The 21832-nt window shown below is 51.9% G+C and overlaps 1 protein-coding gene across 2 annotated transcripts in view; it reads left to right on the forward strand.

The window, feature by feature from the left end:
• Window positions 1–21832, forward strand: part of AP2A1 (adaptor related protein complex 2 subunit alpha 1) — a 42145-nt gene continuing 20313 nt past the window's right edge. For both annotated transcript variants that reach the window (XM_003915921.3, XM_003915920.3), the window contains exons 1-4: window positions 1–224; window positions 14543–14611; window positions 14722–14864; window positions 15596–15789. In XM_003915921.3, the coding sequence (XP_003915970.1) occupies window positions 158–224; window positions 14543–14611; window positions 14722–14864; window positions 15596–15789 (473 nt within the window). In that variant the 5' untranslated portion in view covers window positions 1–157. The remainder of the gene's footprint in view (window positions 225–14542; window positions 14612–14721; window positions 14865–15595; window positions 15790–21832) is intronic.

A 21832-nucleotide genomic window follows, 5' to 3' on the forward strand; every position in this document is an offset into this window, starting at 1 on the left:
CACGGCCTGCCAGCCCGCCCGCCAGCCAGCCAGCCCTCCCCGCGGCCGGCTGGGCTCCTTGGCGCTGCCTGGGGTCCTTTCCGCCCGGTCCCCGCTTGCCAGCCCCCGCTGCTGTGTGCCCTGTCCGGCCAGGCCTGGAGCCGACACCACCGCCATCATGCCGGCCGTGTCCAAGGGCGATGGGATGCGGGGGCTCGCTGTGTTCATCTCCGACATCCGGAACTGTGAGCGCGCGGCCGGGGGACACTGGAGACGCGGGGGAGGGGGGAGCGTGAAACTGAGGGGTTTGGGGGTCACAGAGGGACCCGGGGGATCAAAAGCTCTACGGTCGTAGAAAAAGAGCATAGATGGGCCCCGGGAGGAACTTTAGGGTGGGGGGCACGCAGGGGCTTGGGGTGTCATAGAGTGCCTCTTGAGGTGACGACACGGAGTAGCTAGAGGGGTCCGGGAGGGCTTGAAAGGGGAGGAGGACAGTGAGGTCCCGGGGATGGGAGCATAGAGGTGTCCCCTGGGAAAGACTGAAAAGCTGGGGGATCGTACAAACGATGGGGTGAGAGGGATTCCTAATGTAGGGAAGAAGGGAAAGAAGTGCATGGTGGGGGTGCCCTGTGGAGCGATGGAATGGGAGGAAGCCAGAGGGGACCTGGAGGAAGTGGAATGCCGGAAGCCTAATGGAGCAGGGCTTGAGGGCCTGGGATAGGGGGTGTCATACTGGGGAAAGGGGTTAGATAGGTCACCGAGGCTCCTGGCCAGTGGTATAGAGGAGGCCTGAGAGTGGGTGAAAGTCCACGCGTTTGGGGCGGGGAGATGATGGGAGGGGGAGACTATAAGGACACCCTGGTGAGGGATAGAGGGGCTTCAGGGTGGGAGATTGCTTAGAAGATATGGAAGGCAGTGGGGAGGGGGCTAGAGGGGCAGCTGAGGGGAAAGGAGGGACCCAAGGAACACAGAGGAAAAGAGCTGCTGGTGTAAGGTCTTGGGAGAACCTGTGACAGGGAACGGGGGCCTGGAAAGGAGAGGACGTTAGAGTGGCGGGTTGGGGGAAGGGCAGAAGAAGGAGCGCCCAGACCTCAAGGAAGGCGTTGGGTTCTGAAGTGCTTGAGGGGTAGAGATCTGGAAAGCTGGGGATAGGGGAAGTCTAATCCCATAGAGAGGTCAGGGGTCAGGCAGCAGGACAGGCAGGGATCTGAGCCCTTTTCTATTTGGCCACAGTATTATGGGGACAGTGGTCCCTGCCAGGAAGAGTTGTGACAATGAAGCCTGGCGGCAAGTCAGCTCTCAACTCCTGGGAATGGCTGTTGGAGATTGGAGCTGCCAGGAGTCTTCAGAGGCTGTATCCGCGTGGGCTCTGGGGTCAGCCAGACTTGGGTTTGCGTTTGAGCACTGCCACTCCCTAGCTGTGTGACCTTGAATGAGGGACTTCACCCCTCGGTTTCCTCATCTGTCAAGAGAGACTGCTGATGGTATCTTCCTGAGGGGCTTGTGACAATGCCTGTGAGTCAGGCCTTTCTCGAGTTCCAGGCCCCAGATGGAACTTGGCTATTGTTTTTCCTCCGCTGGCTCTGAACAGCAGCTCTGTAAAGTACCCAGTGATTGTTGTTGTTTTAGAATTTAACTGTTATGGAAGGATGTGGCATGTAGTAGGTGCTCAGGGAACAGGAGGGTGGAAACAGTTGGGTATCAGTTGAAGGAGAAATGATCACTTGTTATGACAAGGGGCGGAGCAATAGGGGTTGTGGAATAGCTGGGGGCCACTGTTAGCAGATATACACTGCCTTTGTTACCCACCAGGGATGTGAATCCCTACGAGTCATTTAACCTCTTTCAGGACGTCTTCTTGTCTGCAAACTTCATTCATAACAGCGTCTTGCCTCTGAAGGCTCATTTATTCATTCATTCACTTGACAAATACTTTTTGATCGCTCTAGTGTTGTCCAGGCCGTGTTCTAGGCGCTGGGACGACAATAATGAACAGAAACTCCTGTTCTTGCCGGGTGCGGTGGCTCACGCCTATAATCCCAGCGCTTTGGGAGGCCGAGGCAGGCGGATCACCTGAGGTCAGGAGTTCAAGACCAACTTGGCCAACATGGTGAAACTCCGTCTCTACTAAAAATGCAAGAATTAGCCAGATGTGGTGATGGGCGCCTGTAATCCCAGCTACTCAGGAGGCTGAGACAGGAGAATCGCTTGAACCCGGGAGGCGGAGGTTGCAGTGAGCCGAGATCACACCATTGCACTCCAGGCTGGGCAACAAGAGTGAAACTCCATCTCCAAAAATAAAAAAAAGAAAAAGAAACTCCTGTTCTTGGGAGCTCCCTTCCCCGAGGAAGACAGAACATACGCACAGGGAACACCCTGAGATACAACCTCAGGACCTGACTGGTGCTGTGAAGAAAAATGAGGAAATGGGCAGGAGAGGGACTGGGATTGAGAGGGTACTCAGTAGGCCTCATGAAAGAAGTCATAGCTGAGTGGAGCAAGCCCTTTGGATTTTGGAGGAAAGGGGTCCTGGCACGGGGAGGTGCGTTCAAAGGTCCTGAGGTTGTGGCATGCTTGACGTGTGTTCAAGTGAGAGGGAGAAGGTCAGTGTGGCTGGACCTGAGGGAGTGAGAGGGAGAGAGGGCGGGAGTGGAGAGGGGTGGGAACAGGATCGGGAAAGGCTTTCTGGGCCATGGTGAGCACTTTGGCCTTTGTCTGCGTGAGAATATTTTGAGCAGAGGAGGGACGTGACCGATTGATGTTTTAAAATAATTCCTCTGGCTGCTGTGAGAACAGATTCTAGAGGTAGCCGTGGAAGCAGGGAACCAAATTAGGAGGATGTTACAGGCCTCTGGGTGAGAGATAGTGCTGGCTTAACGGGGTGAGAAGGGACTGGTGAGAAGTGGGTTGGTGATACGTTTTTTTTTTTTTTTTTCTGAGACAGTCTCTGTTGTCCAGGTTGGAGTGCAGTGGCATGATCATAGCTCACTGCAACCTCCGCCTCCCAGGTTCAAGCAATTCTCCTGCCTCAGCCTCCCCAGTAGCTGGGATTACAGGCACTCATCACCACGCCTGGCTAATTTTTATATTTTTAGTAGACACGGGGTTTCACCATGTTGGCCAGGCTGGTCTCGAATTCCTGACCTCAAGTGATCTACCCGCCTTGGCCTTCCAAAGTGCTGGGATTACAGGCGTGAGCCACCGTGCCCGGCCTGGGATACAATTTGAAGGGAAAACTGTCAGGATTTGCAAAGGGATCTGATGATGGGGGTTGGGGAAGGAAAGAGATCGTCCCGTCACTGCAGGACCCCAGAGAGGAGCCAGAGGACAGAGGGGAGATGCAGGCTTGGGGCACTGGAAGGAATTTAGCTGCAGGAATGAGGACTAGAGAATCAGAGGCCTTTTCTTAGCAAGCGTATGTTGAACGGCTCGCATGTCTTAAGAATTATGCTGAATGCTGGGGACGCTGGTGAACAGGACAGACTTGTCCACCCCCCCATGAAACTCCCAGCCCCGCGGGGGAGAAGGTGCAACATACAAATTGCAATTGTCCTTCACGCTAATACCCAGACACGGGTGTTCATGGCAACATTATTCATGATAGCCGGAAAACGGAAACGGACCAAATGCCCATCAACTGAGAAATAAACAAAATGTGGTCTATGTAATGGAATATTACCGGGCCATAAAAAATAACGATGTCCTGCTACATGTTGCCACAGGGAGGGACCTTGAAAACATGACACCAAGTGAAAGAAGCCAGACACAGGAGGCCACGTGTCATATGATTCCATGTAGATGGACTATCTAGAATAGGCAAATCATGGAGACAGAAAGGAGATTAGTGGTTGCCTAGAGTAGGGGGCTGGTGCGATGGGGAGTGACTGCTCATCAATGCAGAGGTTCTTTTTTTATTTTTTGAGACGGAGTCTCACTCTGTCGTCCAGGCTGGAGTGCAATGGGGTGATCTTGGCTCACTGCAACCTCTGCCTCCCAGGTTCAGGCGAGTCTTCTGCCTCAGCCTCCTGAGTCGCTGGGATTACAGGTGTGCACCACCACGCCGGGCTAATTTTTGTATTTTTAGTAGAGACGGGGTTTTTCCATGTTGATCAGGATGGTCTCGAACTCCTGACCTCAGGTGATCCACTACCCCAGCCTTCCAAAGTGCTAGGATTACAGATGTGAGCCACTGTGCCCGGCAGAATTCAGAGCTTCTTTTGGGTTCATGAAAAAGCCTATAGCTGGGACTACTTGGGAGGCTGAGGTAGGAGGATCATTTGAACCCAGGAGTTCGAATCCAGCCCAGGTCACATAGTGAAACCTCATCTCTTAAAAAAAAAAAAGAAAAGAAATGTTCTGAAATTAGATAGTAGTAATGGTTGCACAACATCATGAATGTACTAAAGAACACTGAATTGTTCACTGTAAAAGGGTGTTTTATGGTATGTGAATTGTATCTGTCTCTCTTTTTTTTTTTTTTCGAGACAGTCTCATTCTGTCGCCCAGGTTGGAATGCAGTGGTACGATCTCGGCTCACTGCAACCTCTGCCTCCCAGGTTCAAGCGATTCTCCTGCCTCAGCCTCCCGAGTAGCTGGGATTATAGGCGCCCACCACTATGCCCGGCTAATTTTTGTATTTTTAGTGGAGACGGGGTTTCACCATGTTAGCCAGGCTGGTCTCGAACTCCTGACCTCAAGTGATCTGCCTGCTTCGGCCTCCCAAAGTGCTGGGATTACAGGTGTGAGCCACCGCGCCCGGCCGTATCTTGATTTTTTTTTTTTTTTAAAGGGGAGAAGAATTTGCAGCTGTCCTAAGTCCAGTGCGGAAGAGGGCCATCGTGTTGAGAAAATGGGGGCTCTGTGTGGTCAGCGAGCTCCGGCCTGGCTTTGCTTCACGAGAGACCCTTGGAGCTGTGTGGGCAGGAAGTGGGGGAGTTACCTAGGCTTAGGGCAGTGCAGAAGAGCTGTGAAGGCAGAGATGGGGCATGTGCAAAGGTCCTAACTTCCGGGCGCCATGGTGGGCATCTCTAGTCCCAGCTACTCAGGAGGTGGAGGCAGAAGGATTGCTTGAGGCCAGAAGTTTGAGACCAGCCTTGGCAACACAGCAAGACCCTGTCTCTTTTTTTGTTTTGTTTTGAGACAGAGTCTCGCTCTGTCACCCAGGCTGGAGTACAGTGGCGCGATCTCAGCTCGCTGCAACCTCCGCCTCCTGGGTTCAAACTATCCTCCCACCTCAGCCTCCCAAGTAGCTGGGACTACAGACACATGCCATCACGCCCAGCTATTTTTTTGTATTTTTTGTAGAGTTGTTTTTTTTTTTTGAGACAGAGTCTCGCTCTGTTGCCTAGGCTGGAGTGCAGTGGTGCGATCTCAGCTCACTGCAAGCTCCGCCTCCCGGGTTCACAGAGATGGATTTTTACTATGTTGCCCAGGCTGGTCTCAAACGCCTGGGCTCAAGTGATCTGCGTACCTCGGCCTCCCAAAGTACTGAGATTACAGGAGTGAGCCACTGCGCCTGGTCCCCTTCTCTATTTTCAAGAATTCTTTCTGGAAACAAAAAAAGGCCCTGATGCCCCAGCGAGACACTGAGAAAAGGGCAGCATGGCTGGTGCAGAGAGGGATGGGATCTGACGCTGGGGAGTGGGCAGAGGCTAGGTCCGTGTTTGTCCTGAGAGCGCTGGCGAAGGTGTCAAGCAGGGAAGAGAAGTGGGGAGGGATGTGGAGGAGAAGGTGAGGAGAGGCCAGGCTCAGAAAGGAGCAGAGGAAAGAGTGGAGCCAGCCTGCAGGAGGATCTGAAGGGCACAGTGGGGCTAGGGGGAAGGGTCTAGAAGGTGAAAGGCAGGCTCTAAGGAGGGCAGGGAGGGTAAATTCTGCAGATAAGGAGGGAGAGAGGTTGAGGCTGGGCCCAGCCTGAGGGTGTGTTCTGTCCTCCTGTCTGCAGCAGGAATACAGCAGAAGTCTTATCTGACAGGGAGCAAGGGCTGGTGCTGCCTCCTATCTAGGCAGAGTCTGGTTGGAGGGAGTCTTAGGAGAGTTGGGCAAGTGAGCCAATGGGAGTGGGGTGCTGGCTGCTCACTGCCCTGAGCTCTTCCACCAGAGCACATCCCACTCCAAATGGTGATCTACTGCAGTGGTGACATCGAGCCCAGGCCCTGGGTCTGACTCCTCCCTGGGTTCCCTGCTTTGTCCTCTGTAGGTTCTAGCCCATGGGAGGCCTCAGGGGATGATTGCCAGTTGAATGAATGAATGAATGAATGAATGAATGAATGAATGATGGAATCAGTCTTTCTTGAGTTCCAGCTGGGTGCCAGGCACTGTTCTAGGTGATGGGGCTACAGCAGTAGGCACAAGTCCCTGCCCTGGGGCGCTTACATTCTAGAGAGGAGATGGGCCACTACACAGGTGAATATTTCGGGGGCCAGACAGGTGGGAGTAGGTGTTGGTACAAAATGAGGCAGGGAAAGGGCTTGGGGATGTTAAGGATGATGCTCTTATGTAGGCTGGTCAGAGAGTGTCGCTGGAAAGGTGGCGTTGAAGCAGAGAATCTAATTAAGTGGGGGACGGTGCTTGCATGCCTCTGGAGGAGAGAGCTGCCTGTGCAAAGGCCCTGAGGCAGGATTGTGCTTGGAGTGCAGCAGGGACTTAGAAAAGGAGGAGGAGAGGGCGGCTCCTGCCTTGGCGAGATCCAGCCAGAGAGGGAACAGGGTAGATGGTGCAGGCCCTTGTGGGCTGCAGTGAGGACTTTACTTTTACTTTGAGCCTGCTGGGAGCCATGGAAGGGTTTGGAGGAGAAAAAGTGCTAGGGTCTGACTCAAGTTTTCACATGATCCCTCTGGCTTCTGTGGAGAGCACAGAAAGTCAAACAGATTTCAATTTGGTGTCCCTTAAGAACGGGACAGATGCAGGCCTGAGCCCCAGCCCCACCCGTTTCCAGCTGGGTATTGTGTGATTGATGGCTTCGGTACACAAATCCACATTCAACACCTCCCTTGTGTCAGGCTGCCCGGGGCCCTGGGAACACTGTGGGGACTGAAGCAGCCGTACATCCCTGGCCTCATGGCACTGGTGTTCCGATCCAGGAGGAAATGAACATGCAAACCCTTACTATGTAAGGGGGCAACTCAGGCGGGGTCTTGGTGGCCCGAATAGTTCGCCCGGCTGAGCAGGAGGACTAAGCAGGAGAATGAGAGGGTTTGATTTTGTTATTTACGGAAAATATATTTTCATCACTCGGGAATAGTGATGACCTTGAGAATATGAGTGGTGTAACCCAGCACCGAAATGCAAGCCATATATATGTTGAAATTTTCTTTCTTTTTTTTCTTTTTTTGAGACAGAGTCTTGCTCTGTCCACACCCGGCATATGTTGAAATTTTCTTGCCACATTACAAAAGCAAAACGGGGGCCGGGCGCGGTGGCTCACGCCTGTAATCCCAGCACTTTGTGGGGGCGAGGTGGGCAGGTCAGTTGAGCCCCGGAGTTTGAGAACAGCCTGGACAACAAGATCCTGTCTCCCCTGGCAAAAAAAAATCTTTTAAAATTAGCCAAGCATGGTGGCATGCAGCTGTGTTCCTAGCTTCTTGGGAGGCTGAGGTGGGAGGATCGCTTGAGCCCAGGAGGTCGAGGCTGCAATGAGGCAAGATCACACCACTGCACTCCAGCCTGGACAATAGAGCAAGACCCTGTCTCCATATTTTTTTTAAAAAGCAAACCAACCAGTGAAATTCATTTTAATATCTTTTCTTTACCCTAGTATATCCAAAATATTATTTCAATGTGTTATCAGTGTTTTGTGAGATGGAGTCTTGCTCTATGGCCCAGGCTGAGTGCAGTGTCAGGATCTCAGCTCACTGCAACCTCTACCTCGCAGGTTCAAGCGATTCTCCTGCCTCCTTCTCCCTAGTAGCTGGGACTACAGGCGTGTACCACCACGCCTGGCTAATTTTTGTATTTTTAGTAGATATGGGATTTTGCCATGTTGGCTAGGCTGGTTTCAAACTCCTGACCTCAAGTGATCCACCTGCCTTGGCCTCCCAAAGTGCTGGGATTACAGGTGTGAGCCACCGTGCCTGGCCGAGATGGGGTCTTGCTGTGTTACCCAGACGGGTCTCAGATTCCTGGGCTCAAGCAATCTGCCTGCCTCAGCCTCTCAAAGTGCTGGGATTATAGGCAGGAGGCATTGCACCCAGCCTCCAGAAGGCTTTCTGAGGATTCAGGGCTGTTGGGGCTTGTACAAGAAGCACATCAGGTCTCGTCTCAGTAGAGAAAATGTCCTTGATCTAGAAGGCTCTGAAGGCCTTTGTGGTGAGATGCTGGGTAAGGCCTGTGTTACCTTCGTAAATGCACATTAGTCCCTCCAGGGCAGGGCCCCGGTTTGACAGGATGCCTTTGGTGGTAGTAACAGACCCACCCTGATCTGGGGCTTACATGTTTAGGGAACGCGTTATCTCCCCTAACCAGAAGCCCCAAGGTAAGGCAGCTCCCTGGTACCGTCGGCACTTCCCTTGACTCTGCCTTACTCTGCCTGGAGCAAGATGTTGGCCGCCTTTGCACCCAGACACCCCTCACGGCAACAGCTACTGGACACGGAGCATGGCCAGCACCTCCCGTGGCCCCCCAGCACCTCAGGAAACTCAGGAGAGGTTGCATGGTCTGGCCCCACCTGCTGTGCTGGTCTCCAGCCCCCCCTCCCCCCACCCTCCGCATTCCTCAGACTCTGCCTTTCATCACCGTGAGCTCTCAAGCTTTCTGACCGCCTGCCTTGCCTCATGCTGTCCTACCTCCAGGCCATTGCACCTGCTGGTCCTCCTGCCTGGAGCGCGCCTCCCAGTTTCCGCCTGGTCCATTTCAGCCTCATCTTTTGATCCTCAGATCCCAGCAGCTGTGTACAGAGAAGCCTTCCCTACCGTTCTCATTCTAGCCTCTCAGCCCTGAAATGCGTGTGCCTCTTTCAGAATACTTGCCACTGTCCCTGTCTGCCACCACCCCAATCCAGGGATGCCTCGAGAGCAGGGTAGATGTGACTCATCCTTAAGCCTGGCCCCAGAAATCCCATTGTGAAGGAGAGAATCCCTTTAAAACTCCCTCTCAGGCTTGCTTGCCTCCTGTGACAGTGAGCTCATTCCCCCTGTTGCTGGCCCTGAGTGCCGGGTTGTCCTTTCCATGATCCTGGTCTGCCAGAGCTGCCTCGGCCCTTTCCCCAGGCGCCACCCCAGTAGCACCCATACCGTGTCCCTGGGCTCCCTGGCCATCACGGGCCTTTAGATCTTTTCAGAGCTGGGCCTCTGCCAGAGCCCTCCCTTTAGGGCCACAGCTGCTCCTCTTTTGAAGACCAAGAGCTTTGCTTTTCTTTCTGAATTCTTTTTTTTTTTTTAAATAGCAAATTATACCAGTTATGCAGAAGATAGCATCAAATAGATGTGGACCATTTAAAGCCTATTTAAAGGCCAAGCACAGTGGCTCATGCCTGTAATCCTAGCACTTTACTTTGGGAGGCTGAGGTGGGTGGATCACTTGAGGTCAGAAGTTCGAAACCAGCCTGGTCAACATGGTGAAACCCTGTCTCTATTAAAATACGAAAAAAAAAAAAAAAAATAGCTGGGTGTGGTGGTGGGCGCCTGTAATCCCAGCTACTCGGGAGGCTGAGGCAGGAGAATTGCTTGTACCTGGGAGGTGGAGGTTTCAGTGAGCCGAGATGGAGACATTGCACTCCAGCTTGGGCGACAGAGGGAGACTCTGTCTCAAGAAAAAAAGTAAAAATCCTATATAAAGAAAAAATATATATATATGCATATTTGTATATATGTAAATACTTTTTTTTTTTTTTTTGGGGCGGGTCAGCTCGCCAGGCTGGAGTGCAGTGGTAGCGATCGGCTCACTGCAAGCTCCGCCCTCCGGGTTCGCCCGTTCTCTGCCAGCCTCCTGAGTGGCTGAGAGGTTGCAGGCGCCCACCACCCGGCGCCCGGCCTAATTTTTGTATTTTTAGTAGAGGCAGGGTTTCACTGTGGTCTCGATCTCTGACCTTGTGATCCGCCCGCCTCGGCCTCCCAAGTGCTGGGATTACAAGCGTGAGCCACCGCGCCCGGCCGTAAATACATTTTAAATACAACTTAAATAATACTTTAAAAAGAGATTTCCAGCCAGGTGCAGTGGCTCACGCCTGTAATCCCAGCACTTTGGGAGGCAGCTGAGGCGGATTATGAGTCTGGAGATCAAGACCATCCCGGCTAACATGGGGCTGAGCCCGTGTACTGAAATATACAAAAATTAGCGAGGGCGTGGTGGTAGCCTGTAGTCCCAGCCACTTAGGAGGCTGAGGCAGGAGAATGGCATGAACGTGGGAGGTAGAGGTTGCAGTGAGCTGAGATCACGCCACTGTACTCCAGCCTGGACGACAGAGTGAGACTCTGTCTCAAAAAAAAAAAAAAGAAATTTCCTGGCAGGGAGCGGTGACCCACACCTATAATCCCAGCGCTTTGGGAGGCTGAGGTGGGCGGAGGAGCTGAGACCACCCTGGGCAACATGGCAAAACCCTATCTCTACAAAAAATAGAAAAAAAATTAGCTGAGTGTGGTGGCGCACCTCATAGTCCCAGCTACCTGGGAGGCTGAGATGGGAGGATCACTTGAGCCCGAGGGGCCAAGACTGCAGTGAGCTGAGATCACACCATTGCATTCCAACCTGAGTGAAAGAGTGAGACCCCGTCTCAAAAAAAAGAGAGAAATCTATATATTATACATATAATAATACGTATTTCTTTAAATGAATACTAAAGAAATGCATAAATATAAATATGTAAGTGTATATGATATATATTTCTTTAAATTTAAAGAATAGTTAAAGAATACATATACATGCACATATTTGTTTATGTATTTAAATCATTTTAAGTACAATTGAATGAATACACTCGTGTATTGCTTAATGATGGGGATATGTTCTGAGAAATGCATCGTTAGGTGGTTTTGTCATGGTGTGAACATCCTGGAGTGTGCTTACACAAATGGAGATGGTATAGCCTACCACTCACGGAGGCTGTCTGACACAGCTTGTTGCTGCTGGGCTATAGACCTGCACAGTGCCCAGGCGCAGTGGCTCACGCCTGTAATTCCAGCACTTTGGGAGGCTGAGGCGGGCAGATCACTTGAGGTCAGGAGTTTGAGACCAGCCTAGCCAACGTGGTGAAACCTCGTCTCTACTAAAAATACACTAATTAGCTGGGTGTGGTGGCGCATGCATGTAATCCCAGCTACTTGGGAGGTTGAGGCAGGATAATCACTTGAACCCAGGAGGCGGAGGTTGTCGTGAGCTGAGATCACGCGATTGCTCTCCAGCCTGGGTGACAAGAGTGAAACTCCGTCTCAGAATAAAACAAAAAAACCTGCACAGCTTGGTACTGTCCTGTAGGCAACCGTGACACAGTAAGTATTTGAGCATCTAAACATAGAAAAGGTACAGTGGAAATAAGGTATTAGAATCGTATGGAACCACTGCAGTGTGTGCGATTTGTTGATGACCGAAATGTTGATATGCGGGGCAGGACTGTAATGAAATAATACGTATTATTTAAATTAAGTAATACATATATATTTAAATAACACATATATTCTTTAAATATATATATATTTTATATATACCATAAGGTATGCGTATGTATATATACATATTTATGACAAAACCATATGTATGTAGGCCGGGCATGGTGGCTCATACCTGTAATCGCAGCACTTTGGGAGGCTGAGGCAGGTGGATCACTTGAAGTTAGGAGTTCAAGATCAGCCTGGGCAACATAGTAAGACCTCATCTCTACAAAAAAAAAAAATTAGGGCCAGGCGCAGTGGCTCATGCCTGTAATCCCAGCACTTTGGGAGGCTGAGGTGGGTGGATCACAAGGTCAGGAGATCGAGACCATCCTGGCTAACATGGTGAAACCTCGTCTCTACTAAAAATACAAAAAATTAGCCAGGATGGTGGCGGGCGGCTGTAGTCCCAGCAACTGGGGAGGCTGAGGCAGAAGAATTGCTTGAACCTGGGAGGCGGAGGTTGCAGTGAGCCGAGATCGCGCCACTGCACTCCAGTCTGGGCGACAGAGTGAGACTCCATCTCAAAAAAAAAAAAATTATTTGAATGTGGTGTTATGCATCTCTAGTCCCAGTGACTTCGTAGGCTGAAGCACGAAAAGCACTGAACCCAGGAGGCAGAGGTTGCAGTGAGCCGATCACGCCACTGCACTCCAGCCTGGGCTACCAAAAAAAAAAAAAAAAAAAAAAGAGAGAAACAGGCAAAATTAATTTTAATACTGTGTCTATATAACCCAGTATACCCAAATTATTATTTCAGCATGTGATCAATGTTTTATAATTTATATTATTTTATTCTGTTGACACACAGGTTCTTACCATGTTGTCCAGGCTGGTCTGCAACTCCTGGGCTCAAGCCATCCTCCTGCCTTGGCCTCCCAAAGTGCTGGGATTATAGGCATGAGCCACTGCGCCTAGCCCCTGTAATTTTTACTGAACTATTTTATATTTTTTCTCCACACTGTCTTCTAAATCCCGTGTATGTTTGCTGTTGACAGCACCTCTCGGTTTGGAACGGCCACATTTCAGGGTCTCAGGAGCCACTAGCTGACAACTGCTATATTGGATGGTACAGCACTAGGGTCCCCTTAGCACTGATGAGGAGGTGCTAATCAGAGGGGCTTCCTGGAGGAGGTGACATCTGAAGTGAGGCTTATGGGAGCTTCCATAGAAGTTGGGAGCAGGGACAAGACAGGATTTCTAGAGAGAGGGATGGCACATATACTTGCTTTCTCAGCCATTGATTCATTCATTGAATGCACACCTCACCCTGCTGGAGACTACGCCCTGAAGAATGTGGGTCAGAGCAGATCTCTGCCCCTTAGATAACTAGACATTTATAGAGCACCTGCTGTATGCAGGGCACTGTTCTAGGAGCTCCCTCCTGATGCTTATAGTCTGAAGTTGGAGGAAGTTCGACAGTGGAGAGAAATAAAATTGCGACATGGTGAAATGTACCAGAGAGGACTTTTTGAAAAATAACTCTTTAAGCAGAATAATAAAGAATTGACTTTAAGGAAGTGAAACAGAATGGCCTTTCAGAGGTGGCAGGAGCCAAGACCCAAATGACGGGAAGATGACGGGAGGGGTGGCCCCGGCAAGAGGGCACAGCTTGTGTGAAGGTCCTTGAGGCAGGAGGACATGCATGTTTCCAGAGCAGAATGGAGGCCAGGGGGCTGGACGGACCTTAGGGGTCTGAGGGGCGACACTGGCAGGGTGGCTGTGACAGGGGCAGAGGGCTTGGTGGGCCATGGGGTGGAGCACCCCCAGCTGGCATCCTGGAGCCCAGGATATGGAAACACAAGGGAGGAGCCCAGGATATGGAAACACATCCCAGAGGGGAGGCTGCTTCACTGAGCCCAGCGAGCGAGCATGGGGTCTGGATGAAGTGGTCACCTTGGAGATGCTCAGGACATGTTCTGAAGGTCAAGTTAAGAGGAGGAGGCAGCCAGGCACAGTGGCTTATACCTGTAATCCCAGCATTTTGGGAGGCTGAGGGTGGAGGATCGCTGGATCCCAGGAGTTTGAGGTTACAGTGAGCTATGATTGCACCACTGCACTGCGCCTGAGCGACAGACTAAGACCCTGTCTCAAAAATAAATAAATAAAAAGGATGAGGCAGTAGCCCAATTGGCGTGAGGATGTCCAGGTTCTGTTTGGAGGAGCAGAGTGAGCAGTGGAATCTGTCAAGGAAGGAATGAAGTCTGGGGTGAGTGGAACAGGGACAGGAGAAGCAGAGAGGGTGGCCGAGAGCATCTAGTCAGATTGTGCTCCAAAGCAGGTGCTGTAGGGCATTGAGGAACATGGAGGAAGCAGAGACCTGGCCTGTAGGATCAGGGAAGGCTTTCTGTACTTATTCCATTAGCAGGTCCTGTCAGAGGTGTAGGAATGTCCCAGACAAATTGGGGAGAGGTTGGCAGCCAGGGGACAGGAGGCAGTGGGGACAGGCCATGTGAGAGAGGACGAATCCATGGCTGTGGGGACAAAGGGGGTGAGAACAGCATCCAAGGGTCTGACCTGGTGACTACGTGGACAGCGGGACCTTCATGGGATTGAGAACTGGGAGAGGAGGCAGTGAGCTCAGTGGTAGGGGTGAGCACCCTGGGGCCAGCCGAGCTCTTCATTCATTCATTCATTCATCACATGTCCGTTGCGTATGGGGAGTGGGGATAGGAGCTCTCAGGGAGCATGTCCAGGGCCCTGAGGAGCCCCATAGATCAGGGGCCACAGTGGGAGGAGGAAGGAGAGAGGGAGTCAGGGACAGCCCAAGGGTGTGTGCTCTGTGCTGTGGGGCTCAGCAAGCCGTGGTTCTTCCCTCTTTGAAGCTCCTAGCCAGAGAAGGGGTCCTGGCCTGTCCTGAGCCCCAGTGCCTGGGGGCAGAGAAGATCTGCCCTTCCTGCTGGGTGGGGCCGCGCCTGGGAAAGAGAAGGCAGCTGGCTGACTCCCCAGACCCCTCACCGCCCACCCTCTTCCTCCTCTCCCAGGTAAGAGCAAAGAGGCGGAGATTAAGAGAATTAACAAGGAACTGGCCAACATCCGCTCCAAGTTCAAAGGTAGGCTGGGGGCCCAACTTCTGGCTCAGGGCTGGGAGCTGGGGCTCCTGTGACCTATCCTGTGACATTTCCTCATTTCTGGCTCCCCCTTCCTCCTTCCTTTACCCTAGGAGACAAAGCCTTGGATGGCTACAGTAAGAAAAAATACGTATGTAAACTGCTTTTCATCTTCCTGCTTGGCCATGACATTGACTTTGGGCACATGGAGGCTGTGAACCTGTTGAGTTCCAATAAATACACAGAGAAGCAAATAGTGAGTCTGGAGAGGGGGGTGCCAGGGCCTGGACTCCTGGGTCTGAGGGAGGAGGGGCTGGGGGCCCGGACTCCTGGGTCTAAGGGAGGAGGGGCTGGGGGCCTGGACTCCTGGGTCTGAGGGAGGAGGGGCTGGGGGCCTGGACTCCTGGGTCTGAGGGAGGACGGGCTGGGCCTGGACTCCTGGGTCTGAGGGAGGAGGGGGCTGGAGGTCTGGACTCCTGGGTCTGAGGGAGGAAGGGCTGGGCCTGGACTCCTGGGTCTGAGGGAGGAGGGCTGGAGTCTGGACTCTGGGTGCTTAGGGAGGAGGGGCTGGAGGTCTAGACTCCTGGGTCTGAGGGAGGAGGGGGCTGGAGGTCTGGACTCCTGAGTCTGAGGGAGGAGGGGCTGGGGGCCTAGACTTGTGGATCTGAAGGAAGAGGGGCTGGGGGCCTGGACTCCTGGGTCTGAGGGTTGAATCTGGGGCCTGGACTTTGTGGATCTGAGGGAGGAGGGGCCTGGGGGCCTGGACTTCTGGGTCTGAGGGTTGGGTCTGGGGCCTGGACTTTGTGGATCTGAGGGAGGAGGGACCTGGGGGCCTGGACTCCTGGGTCTGAGGGTTGAATCTGGGGCCTGGACTTTGTGGATCTGAGGGAGGAGGGGCCTGGGGGCCTGGACTCCTGGGTCTGAGGGTTGGGTCTGGGGCCACTCAGTCACAAGGCTCCTAGCCATCCACGACCTCCCTCCCCTCAGGGTTACCTGTTCATTTCTGTGCTGGTGAACTCGAACTCGGAGCTGATCCGCCTCATCAACAACGCCATCAAGAATGACCTGGCCAGCCGCAACCCCACCTTCATGTGCCTGGCCCTGCACTGCATCGCCAACGTGGGCAGCCGGGAGATGGGTGAGGCCTTTGCCGCTGACATCCCTCGCATCCTGGTGGCCGGGTAAGGCAGTGGGGACCCGTTGGCAGTGGGGAGCTTAGGGGTGATGAGTCTCAACCAAGGGCGAGGCTCGGAGAGGCTGTGTCTCCTGCCCAAAGCCTCCCAGCCGGCATGTGGGCTAACGCTGGGCTGGGGACCCAGTGGTTCCGGCGGCAGCCCCATACTTGTGTCTTCCTGTGATACAAAGCTGACTTGACGGTGTGAGGCTGCTTCCCCACAAAGCCAGTGGGGTGCCTCTGAACTGCAGAACTGTAACACCTGTGATAAGAGGGATAACTGTACGCCATGGGTGACGGCCCTCCAGAACTTCCTCATCTCCATTCATTCACCAAACATTTGCTGAGCACATACTATGTGCCAGGCACTCTGCTGATTGCTGGGGATGTTGTCCTGACCAGAGGCGGACATGGTCATTGCCCTCCCGTGTTCATGGTCTGGAGCAGGAGACAAATGGTGATGGAAGAATCGCAGGATGAAGTGTAGAATTTGCCAGGTGTGATTGCTTACGTCATCCGTGCATTTGGGGAGGCTGAGGCAGGTAGATTGCTTGAGTCTAGGAGTTCAAGACCAGCCTGGGCAACATGACAAAATCCCAATCTCTACTAAAAATTCCAAAAATTGCCAGGGCATGGTGGCATGCACCTATAGTCCCAGCTACTCGGGAGGCTGAGGTGGGAGGATCGCCTGAGCTCGGGAGGTGGAGGCTGTGGGTTGTGATGGCGCCAGTGTACTCCAGCTTGGTGTGCACGCAGGTGGGACTTCTATTTCTGGCAGTATGGTCAACTAGGCACCCAACTCATGTTTTCCCTGAAACCTAACTGTCAATATTGGATAAGAGAGGAAAGACAATATTATTTAATGGATTCATGAGGTAGCCAGAAAATGAGGAGCACACAGGCCACAAGCAAAGAGGAACCAAGCACCCAAGCAGATGAGCTGTGTGCTGGAGCCAGCGTTTGCTTAGAAGGCATTTGCTGACCTGGGTGAACCCGAGTATCGGTTTTGGGGCCCTGCAGCCTCTGGGAACAGAAGACAAAGCTTGTCCGAGAAGTTCTCGAAGGCTATACTTCAAAGTGAGAGTGACCTAGAAATAAACCCCCTTGGGGACTCTAAGGAAAATTACCTGTCTGAAATTTTGGCATGGAACAGCCCTCAGACTGGTTTTCAGCCTGACTTTACCCTATCTGGGTAGTCCAAAAAGCCCTAAGTCAACCTTTAGTTTAAAGTGATGGAAACTGGAGGTTTCCTAGTGCTTCACAGAAGCAAACATGATACTTTTCTGAGGAAACCCATTTTCACCACAAGCTTCAGTGATATCCACAGATAAAGCTCCAAGTGACATGAGTAGCTCAGAGCCAAAAATCTCTAAACACACACAAGACACCATGAGAGAGAATCAGCAGACAGCAGAAATAAAACAGAAGGCTGGGTGTGGTGGCTCACACCTGTAATCACAGCACTTTGGGAGGCCAAGGTGAGCAGATCGCCTGAAGTCAGGAGTTCGAGATTAGCCTGGCCAACATGGTGAAACCACATCTCTAGTAAAAACACAAAAATTAGCCAGGTGTGGTGGCGCACGCCTGTAATCCCAGCTACTTGGGGGACTGAGGCAGGAGAATCACTTGAACTTGGGAGGCGGAGGTTGCAATGAGCCGAGATCGTGCCACTGCACTGCAGCCTGGGTGACAGAGCAAGACTCTGTCTCAAAAAAAAAAAAAAGAAAAGAAAAAGAAAACAGAAAATAACTTTGGAATTGGAATTATACAGCATGTAAAATAAGTATATTTCATATGTTTCAATAAATAACAGAAGCATTTTAAAATATGAGTAAAGTTTAAGCAGATTTGAAAATATAATTGAGGCCGGGCGCGGTGGCTCAAGCCTGTAATCCCAGCACTTTGGGAGGCCGAGACGGGCGGATCACGAGGTCAGGAGATCGAGACTATTTGGCTAACACGGTGAAACCCCGTCTCTACTAAAAAATACAAAAAACTAGCCGGGCGAGGTGGCGGGCGCCTGTAGTCCCAGCTACTGGGGAGGCTGAGGCAGGAGAATGGCGTGAACCGAGGCCGGGAGCTTGCAGTGAGCTGAGATCTGGCCACTGCGGCTCAGGCCTGAGCGACAAGTGAGACTCGTCTCGAAAAAAAAAAAGAAAATATAATTGAAATAGTCAAAAATTGCCAGGCACAGTAGTGGCTCACACCTATAATCCAGGCACTTTGGGAGGCAGAGGCGGGACGATCACTTGAGGCCAGAAGTTCAAGATCAGCAACATAGTGAGACCCTATTGCCACAAAACCTAAAATATTAGCCAGGTGGGGTGCCGTGTGCCTGGGTAGTCCATCCGGGAGGCTGAGGCAGGAGGATTGCTTGAGCCTGGGAGGATGAGGCTGCAGTGAGCTATGATCCCATCACTGCACTCTAACCTGGGCGACAGAGCAAGACCCTGTCTAAAAAAACAAACAAACAGGCCGGGCGCGGTGGCTCAAGCCTGTAATCCCAGCACTTTGGGAGGCCGAGACGGGCGGATCACGAGGTCAGGAGATCGAGACCATCCTGGCTAACATGGTGAAACCCCGTCTCTATTAAGAAATACAAAAAACTAGCCGGGCGAGGTGGCGGGCGTCTGCAGTCCCAGCTACTCGGGAGGCTGAGGCCGGAGAATGGCGTGAACCCGGGAGGCGGAGCTTGCAGTGAGCTGAGATCCGGCCACTGCACTCCAGCCTGGGCAGCAGAGCGAGACTCCGTCTCAAAAAAACAAAAAAAAAAAAACAAAAAACAAACAAACAAACAAATATTTAAAAAAATAAAAATTAAGTGTCCACTTTAGTTAGCAGAGTAGACACAGCCAAAGCCAGAATTAGTGACCAGGCAGTAGAACTGAAGAAAGACATCAAAATGCATCCCAAAGAAACAAAGCAATGGGGATTTTAGGAAAGAGACTGAGACTCATGGAAGACAGAGAACACCTAACAGAATGCCGTTTAGAGTTGTAGGGAGAAATTGTGACAGAGGCAGTGTTCGAAGAGAGATAATGGTTGAAACTATTCCAGAACGAATGAAAGAGGATGATCCCCAGATTCAAATAGCCCAGGAAATCATAAGCAGAAGTACAGACTGTAAGGGGTGACTGTGGGGCAACAAGACCAGCCAGGCATCCATCACCAGGTCCAGGTCAGAGCTTGTGGTGGCTTGGACCAGGGCTGTGGCGGTCATGTGGTTATGAGAAGGGCATGTTTCGGGAGTAGAGTCGATGGATTATATGTGCTGTGCTAGGATGAGGTGGGGACATTTAGCAGGTGAGTGAATGGTGTCAGACCTTGCAGCAGTGTGACGAAGGCTACAGGAAAATGGGTCAGAGAGGGCAGAACCCGAGTGTGGTTTGGTCATGCTGAATTTGAGATGTGTATTAGACATCTGAGTAGGACTCTGCGGAAGAAGCTGCATTGCAGGGAGTCAGAGCGGGAGGGAGAGATATTTGAGAGAGATCAGCACCGTCCAATAAAAATATAATGCAAAATACAGGCGGGGCACGATGGCTCATACCTGTAATCCCAGCAACTGGGGAGGCTGAGGCGGGCAGATCATTTGAGGTCAGGAGTTCGAGAACAGCTTGTCCAACATGGTGAAACCCCGTCTCTATTAAAAATACAAAAATTAAGTGTGGTGGTGAGCACCTGTAATCCCAGCTACTCAGGAGGCTTAGGCAGGAGAATTGCTTGAACCCAGGAGGCGGAGCTTTCTGTGAGTGGAGATCACGCCACTGCACTCCAGCCTGGGTGACAGAGTGAGACTCCATCTCAAAAAAAAATTAGCAGGGTGCAGTGGTGCACACCTGTAGTTCCAGCTACTCAGGAGGCTGAGTCAGGAGAATCACTTAAACCCAGCGGGCAGAGGTTGCAGTAAGCCAAGATTGCACCACTGCACTCCAGCCTGGGTGACAGAGCGAGACTCCATCTCAATAGAAAAAAAAAAAAAAAGCAAAATACAAAAATGTGTGCCTGTAATCCCAGCTACTTGAGTGACTGAGATGGGAGGATTGCTTGGGCTCAAGAGGCCCAGGGTACAGTGAGGAGGCCTGGGCTGCAGTGAGCTGTGATCGTGCCTGGGTGACAGTGAGACCCTGTCTGAAAATTTAAAAAGCATATATATAAAAATATATATAAAATGCAAGCCACATAGGTGTTTTTCTCTTTTCTAGCGTGTAATAGTTCAGTTTAACCTGATCCACCCAAAATGTTATCACTTTGACACTGAATCAGCATAAAAATTATTCATGAGCTATTTGATTTGACATCCATGTTTGGTGCTAAGTCTTTGGAATGCAGCGTTTCGGTGTCTCTCAGTTTGGATTCGCAGCAGTCCCAGTGCTCAGTCGCCACACGTGGCTGGGGGCTATTGTATCTGACAGCATGGGGATCGATGGCAGTCATAGCAGTTAAGCAGTGAAGCCCTTGAGGGCAGATGTTAACCGGGAATCCACAAAAGCTGGGCCCTTGAGTGGTCCCAGTGCAGCCCAGTGTGTTAACACTCTGCTGGCAGGGGGGATGGAAGGCGTGATGGGGTGTGGGAGGAAAATCAGGATCAGGCCGTGACTCAGAATGCTGAGAACTCTGATGGAGGAGGGAGTGGCCAGTCGCGAATGCTGCCAGCAGTTTCTTTTTTTTTTTGAGATGGGAGTCTTGCTCTATTGCCAGGCTGGAGTGCAATAGCGCGATCTCAGCTCACTGCAAACTCTGCCTCCCGGGTTCAAGCGATTCCCTTGCCTCAGCCTCCCGAGTAGCTGGATTACAGGCGTGCACCACCGCACCCGGCTGATTTTTTTGTATTTTAGTAGAGACGGGGTTTCACCATGTTGGCAAGGATGGTCTCAAACTCCTAACCTCATGATCTGCCCGCCTCCACCTCCCAAAGTGCTGGGATTACAGGCGTGAGCCACCGCGCCCGGCCTGCTGCCAGCAGTTTCTTTAGGACAAGGACAGGCAGTCGGCATCAGCTTGGGGGAGACAGGTTACAAGCCACCCTGAAGAGGGAGGGACTGGGCACTTTGAGGACGGAGAGGGAGGCCAGCGTGGCCAACATGTGTGGGTGCAGGTGACACTGTCCCTGCAGTGGATGTCGAGGGGTGGTGCCCTGCCAGGGTCAAGGGGCCAGGGTGGGGCTATCTGACTCCAGGCTGCCCCCTCCACACTGGAAACTTGGCCTCGACAGTGACTGGGGCGCGGAGGAACTTTATTTTGTAGGTAGACTTTTTTTTTTACTTTTTATTTTTTTGGAGACGGTCTTGCCCTGTTGTCCAGGTTGGAGTGTGGTGGCACAGTCTTGGCTCACTGCAACCTCCGACTCCTGGGCTCAAGCAATCCTCCCACCTCAGCCCCCCAAGTAGCTGTGATTACAGGCGTGCACCACCACGCCTGGCTAATTTTTGTATTTTTTTTTTTTTGTAGAGACAGGGTTTTGCTATGTTGCCCAGGCTAGTCTTGAACTCCTGAGCTCAAGCAATCTTCCTGCCTCAGCCTGCCAAAGTGTTGGGATTACAAGTGTGAGCCACCACTCCCAGCTAGGCTTTTTTTTTTTTTTTTTTTTCTGAGACAGAGTCTTTCTCTGTCACCCAGGCTGGAGTGCAGTGGTGCAATCTTGGCTCACTGCAACCTCTTCCTCCCGAGTTCGAGCAATTCTCTTGTCTCAGCCTCCTGAGTAGCTGGGATTACAGGTGTGCGCCACCACACCTGGCTAGTTTTTGGGTTTTTTTTGTTTGTTTTTTGTTTTTTAGTAGCGACAAGGTTTCACCATGTTGGCCAGACTGGTCTCAAACCCCTGACCTCTATTGATCCGCCTGCCTCAGCCTCCCAAAGTGTTAGGATTATAGGCATGAGCCACCGTGCCCAGCCATTTTAACAATTTGAAGGTGCTCAGTTCAGTGGTTTCTCGTATATTCATGATGCTGTGCAACCACCACTACCACCTAATTGCAGAACATTCATGGCTCCAAAAAAAAGACCCCGTACCCATTAGCGGCCCCTCCCCATTCCCTCTTCCCCCCAGC

This window comes from Papio anubis, chromosome 20 (genome assembly GCF_008728515.1).
Source record: "Papio anubis isolate 15944 chromosome 20, Panubis1.0, whole genome shotgun sequence".
NCBI lineage: Eukaryota > Metazoa > Chordata > Mammalia > Primates > Cercopithecidae > Papio > Papio anubis.